General features: G+C 52.2%; 1 protein-coding gene across 1 annotated transcript in view; it reads right to left on the reverse strand.

Moving 5' to 3' along the window:
* LOC135287331 (chromodomain-helicase-DNA-binding protein 3-like) overlaps nucleotides 1–6,453 on the reverse strand; it is a 61,766-nt gene extending 55,313 nt beyond the window's left edge. The window contains 1 exon segment of the mRNA XM_064400672.1: nucleotides 4,596–6,453. Within this exon segment, the coding sequence (XP_064256742.1) occupies nucleotides 4,596–4,851 (256 nt within the window). The 5' untranslated portion in view covers nucleotides 4,852–6,453.
* Between the last annotated feature and the right edge of the window lie 1,259 nt (nucleotides 6,454–7,712).

A 7,712-nucleotide genomic window follows, 5' to 3' on the forward strand; every position in this document is an offset into this window, starting at 1 on the left:
GGGGGGATAGGTGGAAAAATGGAAAAAATGTAGCAAAAACCACAATAAAAAAAAAAAAGAAAGAAAGAAAAAAAAAAAAAAAAAAGGGGGAGTGATTCCGGCAAAGGGGAGGAAGGAGTTGGAACAAAGAAAGAGGGAGGGGAGCTCCAAAAAGGGGGGAAAAGGGGAAATCTGGGGAAGAGGCACAGCGGGGAGCGAGGCGCCGCTTCCCCGCGCCGCAGAAATCCCCGATTTGGGGTTTTTGGGGTGTTTCCCCCCGGTTTTCTGCTGGTCCCGGCGCTGGAGCAGCCGGCCAGGCCTTTGCTCAGGAACTTGGTGCCAAGTGTGGAAATCCTCAAGTTTAGGTTTCATTTTTGGGGTGTTTTTTGTTGGTTTTTTTTGTTTTTTTTTTTTTTAAGTGAAAATTCTGTTGTTTTGGGGGCTCCCCCCCCCCAGCCCGGCTGCGGCCTCGCCATTGTTCTCTGCTGGGATGGGCTGAAAACGGCAAAAATCGGGAAAAAAGGATAAAAAAAAACCCCAAACCAACAAGTTTCAGCTGTGGAGGAGGGGGAGGAGTTGGCTTCCCGCTGGGAAAATGGGGAAAAAGTGTTATTTCACCTCAAAAGCAGGCAGGGAGGCCAGGCTGCTGCGGAGCCGGGGGTTAAAAATGGTTAAAAAAGGTTAAAAATGGGCAAAACTTCTGCTCTGGGGGGAGAAAGGTTAATAAAAATGGGGATTTTGGGGGTTTGGGGGAGGAAAAAAGTGGAAAAAAATGGGGATTGGGGATGTTCTGAGAGGGAAAAGGATAAAAAATGGGGATTGGGGGAGGAAAAAAGTGAAAAAAAATGGGGATTGGGGGTGTTGGGGGGAGGAGAAAGGGTAAAAATGGGGATTTGGGGGGGGTAAAGTTGTAAAAAGTGGATTTGGGGCTGGTTTGGGGGGGCTGTGTGTCCCACGGGGGGGATTTGAGGAAAAAGAATTCAGGAATTGGCCCAAAAGTGCAGAAAAAGCCAAAGGAAAAGGTCAGGGAAGCAGCGGAAGGTGAGGTTTGCCCATTTCTGAGGGGGTTGGGTGGAAAAAAGGGAGGTTAAATCCAAATTTCTTCATTTCTGAGCTTTTCTGGAAAAGAGGGAGCTCTAAGATCAGAGTGTGCTCGTTCCTGAGCGTTTTAGAGGGGGTTAAAATCCAATTTTGCCCCATTTTGAGCATTTTTGTGAGCTCTGTCATCCAGATGTACCAATTCTTGAGCACTGTGGGGGGGAAACTCCCAGATTTACTCATTTTTTGAACAATTCTGGGGAAAAGCAGGAGTTTGAATCCCAAAATGATCCATTTCTAAGCATTTCCAGAAATACAAATTGTTCTAAAAGCTGAATTGACTCGTTCTTGGGAGCTCCAAAATTCACATTCACCCATTTCTGAGCATTTGGGGGCAAAAAAAAAAGGAGGCTAAAAGACAAATTTACCAAATTCTGGGCATTTTAGGGCCAAGGGAAAGCTTCCAAACCCAGATTTAACCCATTTCTAAGCATTTGGGGGGGAAAAGGGGGAAGTAACCCCCAAATTTACTCCTTTCTAACCTTTTTGGGAAAAAGAAAGCTTCTAAAATCTGAATTCATCCACTTCTGAGCCTTTTCAAAGCGAGTGGCTTCACTTTAAAGCTGATTTTTAAACCAAACTGACCCCTCTGGGCTTTGAGATGCCTTTTCCCCTCATCAGTTTGAAAAAAAAATCCAAGAAATTTAATTCAGAAGGGGAAAAACCCTCTTAATTTCAGACAAAAATGGTCAATTTTAGTGCCCCACTTGATGGAAAACCACCAATAGAGGAGTCTGAACCCCACACTGGGAATGAGGGTGTGAAAAATGGGAATTTTGGTGTGAAATGCTCTTTTTCCCCCATTTCCCACCCGCAGGAGGCACCAAACCCCCCCACGGGGCTGGAATTTGGGGTGAAGGCTCAGCTGAGTCGCTGGCACCCAGAGGTGGTGCTGGGTAAATAAAAGAAATCCTGATAAAAGGTGATAAAACGCAATAAAACAATAAAATCCCATGGAAGCGGCTCCCAGCACGGGTCCTGGAGGGGACAACGGTGACACCTGAGGCCATCTGGGGCCATGGGCACCAAAACACCTCAAAAAGGGGCAAAACAAACGGTTCAGGGTCCTGGAAGGGGAGAAACAAATGGTTCAGGGTCCTGTAAGGGGAGAAACAGCCCCCAGACACCTCAAAATGGGGCAAAACAACTGATCAGGGTCCTGGAAGGGGAGAAACGACCCCCAAACACCTCAAAATGGGGCAAAACAACTGATCAGGGTCCTGGAAGGGGAGAAATGACTCCCAAACACCTCAAAATGGGGTGCAACAGCCAACCTGGGTCCTGTCAGGGACCTACAGCCCCCAACACCCCCCAAAACAGCCACTCAGGGTCCTGTCAGATGCACAGCAACAGCCGTCACCCCACATGATGGGGTCAGCACCCACTTTGGGTCCTGGCAGGGGACATGCAGCCCCTGTCACCTCACTGTGGGGTTCAACACCCACTTTGGGTCCTGACAGGGGACATGCAGCCCCTGTCACCCCCCCTGATGTGGTCAGATCCCACTCTGGGTCCTGGCAGGGCACCGCCAGCCCCCATCACGGGGTCAGCACCCACTCTGGGTCCTGGCAGGGCACCGCCAGCCCCCATCACGGGGTCAGCACCCACTCTGGGTCCTGGCAGGGCACCGCCAGCCCCCGCCACCGCACGGCCGGGCTCCTGCCAGCGCCGCGCCCCCTCAGGCGCGGTGTGCGGCGGGAGGTGTCCCCACACACGGGTGGCCGCACGGTGACACTCGCGGTGACACTCGCGGTTGTTTACAAACACCTCCCTCCCCTCACAGCCCACCCCCGGTGCGGCGGGAAGCGCTGAGGGGACACTGGGGCTCAGGGGGCCCCGGTACCGGCGGGAAGCGCTGAGGGGACCGGGTAAGGGGCTCAGGGGGTCTCCGGTACCTGCGGGGAGTGCTGAGGGGACCCGGTAAGGGGCTCAGGGGGCCCCGGTACCGGCGGGAAGCTCCAGGAAGCACTGAGGGGACCGGGTAAGGGGCTCAGTGTGTCTCTGGTACCTGCGGGGAGTGCTGAGGGACACTGGGGCTCGGGGGGCCCCGGTACCGGCAGGAAGCGCTGAGGGAGACCGGGTAAGGGGCTCAGGGGTCGCCGGTACCGGCGGGAAGCTCCAGGAGGAGCTGAGGGGACCGGGTAAAGGGGTCAGGGTGTCTCTGGTACCTGCGGGAAGCGCTGAGGGGACACTGGGGCTCAAGGGGTCCCCGGTACCGGCGGGAAGCTCCGGGAGGAGCTGAGGGGACCTGGTAAGGAGGTCAGGGGGTCTCCTGTACCAGCGGGAAGCGCTGAGGGGACACTGGGGCTCAGGGGGTCCCGGTTCTTGCAAAAAGCGCTGAGGGGACCGAGTGAGGGGCTCAAGGGGGTCCTGGTACCTGCGGGAAGCACTGAGGGGACAGTGGGGCTCAGGGGGCCCCGGTTCTTGCAAAAAGCGCTGAGGGGACCGGAGGAGGGGGTTAGGAGGTCTCCGGTACCTGCGGGGAGCGCTGAGGGGACAGTGGGGCTCGGGGAGCCTCGGTAGCTGTGGGCGGCCCCGGGAAGCTCTGAGGGAGTGGGGGCAGATCGGGGGTCTCGGGGGTCCCGGTACTCGCGGGGAGCTCCGGGAAGAGCTGAGGGGACAGCGGGGCTCGGTGCCTGCGGGAAGATCTGAGGGGACAGGTGAGGATCGGGGGGTCTCGTTACCTGCGGGAGCCTCCGGGAAGCGCTGAGGGAGCGGGAAGGGGGAGCTCGGGGGGCGGCCCCGGGAAGCGCTGAGGGGCTCGAGTGACCATCAGCTCGGGGGGTCCCGGTGTCCCCGGGAGCCTCTGAGGGGCTCGGGGATCCCGGTAACTGCGGGAATCTCCGAGGGAATAGGGGGCGGAGGGCACCCGGGGGTCTCAGCGGTACCTCCGGGAAGCTCTGAGGGGCTCGGGGGATCCCACCAGCTGCAAAAAGCTCGGAGGGGATCGAGGATGGGGAGCACTCGGAGGTCTCAGCGGTTCCCCCGGGGAGCTCTGAGGGAATCTGGGGGGAGCTCTGAGGGGTCATTCGAGGGGTCCCGGCGGTTCCTCCGGGAATCTCTGAGGGCTCAGAGGGTTCCGGTAACTGCGGGAATCTCTGAGGGGCTCGGGGTGGTCACTCGGGGGGTCCCGGCGGCTCCTCCGGGAAGCTCTGAGGGGCTCGGGGTGGTCACTCGGGGGGTCCCGGCGGCTCCTCCGGGAAGCTCTGAGGGGCTCGGGGTGGTCACTCGGGGGGTCCCGGCGGTTCCACCGAGAATCTCTGAGGGGCTCGGGGTGTTCACTCGGGGGGTCCCGCTGGAAGCTCCGGGAAGCTCTGAGGGGCTCGGGGTGGTCACTCGAGGGGTCCCGGCGGTAGCTCCGGGAATCTCTGAGGGGCTCGGGGTGGTCACTCGGGGGGTCCCGACGGTTCCACCGAGAATCCCTGAGGGGCTCGGGGTGGTCACTCGGGGGGTCCCGGCGGTTCCACCGGGAATCTCTGAGGGGCTCGGGGTGGTCACTCGGGGGGTCCCGGCGGTACCTGCGGGCGCCTCCGGCGGCCCGGGCGCGGCGGGCGCGGGCGGCGGCGGCGGCGGCGGCGGGAGCGGGGCCGGGGCCGGCCCGGCGAAGATGTCGGGGGGCCCTCGGTGGCCGGCCAAGAGCGCGGCTGCGGCGGCGGCGGCGGCGTCTTCCTCCTCCTCTTCCTCGTCGTCCTCCTCGTCGTCGTCCTCCTCGTCCCCCTCGGACACCGCCATCTCCTCCTCCTCCTCCTCGTCCTCCCTCAGCGGGGACGCCATGGCCGGGTGAGGGGCGGGGGGCCGGGGGGACCCTCGGCGTGCGCCGCTCCCACCGCCCCAAACCGCCCCCGCCGCTGAGGGTGGGGGGGCTCGGTGTGAGGGGAAAGTGGGGAGGGGGCGGGACGGGGCGACCCCCCCCGGGCCGGGCCCGGCGGGGCCGCGCGGGGGGCGCGGGGGGGGCGGCGGCGATGGGTTGAAAAACGCCCGGATCGGTTAAAATCGCCTCAGGGCGCGGGAGGCGGCGGGCGGCGGGACGGCGCCGGCAGCGAAAATGGCCGCCCCGGGTGTAATTTTAAAATAAACCCCCCCCCAACACACACACACACAAAAAAAAAAAAAAAAGGAGGAAAAAAATATATAATAATAATAAAAAACACACCCCGGTAAAGGGGGGGGGGAAGGGGGGAAAGGCGTAAAAAAATATGGAGGAGGGAGGGGTTAAAAATGAGGGAAAATGGGGGGGTGGTGCCCCCCCCACCTTCTTGAGGGGAAAAAAAAAGCGCAAAATGGCCGAATGAGGGTTTTTTTTTAAAGTTGCCCCACACGCACCTTAGGGGAGGAAGGAGGGTGAAAAAGAAGCGAAAAAAGCTTCAAAAACACACAAAAAAGCGACAAAACCCGACCCGCGAAAGGGGGAGGGGAATTAAGGAGGAAAAAAAAATTAAAATTAATATTTAAAAAAAAAAAGGAGGAAAGGGAAGCGTTGAGGGAGAGAATGAAGGAAATAAAGGGGAGAATTGAAAAGGAGTTAAATTGGAGGGGAAAGGAACGGTGAAATGAAAAAATGGGGTGGAAAGATGGAAAAGGGGAGGAAGGAGAGGCAAAAAGGGGTAAAAATTGACATGAAAATTTAAAATGGGGAAGGAACGGGAAGAAAAAGGGGGGGGTCAAGCTTAAAATTGATATGGCAAAGGAGGAGAGTCAAAAAATAAACATTAATATTTAAAAAGGGAAGGGAATGAAAAAAAAGGTTAAAAATAAACAAAAAATAGAAAGGGCTGAAAAAGGGTAAAAATCAACATAAAAAAAAAGCGCCAAAAAACCTTAAAAATCACCCGCGCCAGGTAAAAATTAAAAAAAAAATTAAAAACAAAACCCACGAAAAATCCTTAAAAACCCCAAAAAAATCAAAAAACGCCTCAAAAATAATAAATCCCAAAGCTCCCCCCACCCCACCCCCCCCAGCCTTCGCCGCTACAGCCCGAGCAGGCGAATAATCCTCATCCTGCTCATTTTAGGGTATTTTTGCTCGCTTTTGGGGCCTCAGTAATGATATTTTTTTGCTTTTCCCCCTCCCGCAGATCCCGGCTCGGCGAGGGACAAATATTTGTGTGGCCCCAGCCGGGGGGGACCCGAAGCCGGAGATTTTTCTGCATAAAACAAAGATGGCTGCGGTAAATTATTTCTTTTTTTTTTTTCTGCCTTTTTTTTTTTTTTTTTCCTTCTCTTTCTCCTTATTCTTCCCCCCCCTCCTCACTCCCATAAAAATATTTCGGGGGGGGATTAATCAGTACTCATGCTCAGTGTGACATCAGCATAAATTGTTAAAGGTTAACTAGTTCCATACTCGTCACGCTTCCCTTTTTATTTTTTTTAAGGATTTTTACCCTTTTCCCCCCCTTTTTCGCCCATTCCTCCCCCCTCCCTCGGTGATTTTAAACACGCAGTAAAAAAAAAAATTAAAAAGCAAAAATTTTTTTTTTTTTTGTTCTTTCTCCCTCCCTCCTCGACTTTGAAATACTTGGGAAGGGAGTGGTTTGGTGGGTTGGGTTTTGGGGTTGTTGGGTGTTTTTTTTTCTTTTGGGTGTTTTTTTTTTCTTTTTTTGGAGTTTCTTTAAGGCTGCAGGGAGGAAGAACAAAAACAAAAAGGGGGGGTTTATAAGGATGGAAAAAAAAGGTTGAGGAAGGGGTTGGAAAGATGGAAATGGGATTAAAAAAGGGAAAGGGGGGAAAGATTGAAAAGGAATAAAAAAGATTGAAAAGGAATAAGAAAGATTGAAAAGGAATAAAAAAGATTGGAAAGGAATAAAAAAGATTGAAAAGGGGAAAGATTGGGAAAGATTGAAAAAGGGGAAAAAGATTGGAAAATGAAAAAGGTTGAAAAGGACAAAAGATTAAAAAGGGAAAAATATTTTAAAAAAGGAAAAATTGGAAAAAGGGAAAAAGGATTAAAAGTGGGGGGAAGATTGGAAAAGGGAAAAATTTAAAAGGAATAAAAAATATTGGAAAAGGGAAAAGGATTTTAAAAGATGAAAAAAGAAAAATGTTGAGAAAGGAAAAAATTGTTAGAAAAAAGGTTGAAAGAAAAAAAATTTTTTAAAAGGTTGGAAAAGGGAAGAAGATTGGAAAAGGATGGAGAAGGTAAAAGATGGAAAAGGGGAGAAATTATAACTTGAAAAAATTGAAAAAGGAAAAAAAACACTCAAAAAGGGCGAAAATGGAAAAATAATTAAAATAATGAAAGTTTAGGAAATGTTCAAATTGAGAAAAATATTCAAAAAGAGATAAAAGTTACTAAAAATATTGGAAAATTGAGAAATAGTAACTAAAAAGGATGGAAAAGGAAAAAATTATTTAAAAAGCAAAAAAGTTTGAAAAAGGGGGAAGAATAAAAGGGAGAAAGGATGAAAAGAGGAAGAAAAGTGAAAGAAAATGAAAAGTATTGAAGGGGGAGATAAAAAAATGGAAAAAAGATTCAAAAGAGGGAAAAATACTAAAACCAGGAAAAATATTTGAGAAAGAGGGAAATATTTAAAAAATGGGCAAGAATCAAAAATGGGAAAAGATTTGGAAAGAGTTAAAGAGATGGGAAAAAAATCAAAAAAGAGAAGCAAAGTGTTAAAGAAAGGGAGAAAAGGATT

This window comes from Passer domesticus, chromosome 29, assembly GCF_036417665.1.
Source record: "Passer domesticus isolate bPasDom1 chromosome 29, bPasDom1.hap1, whole genome shotgun sequence".
Classification (NCBI taxonomy): domain Eukaryota; kingdom Metazoa; phylum Chordata; class Aves; order Passeriformes; family Passeridae; genus Passer; species Passer domesticus.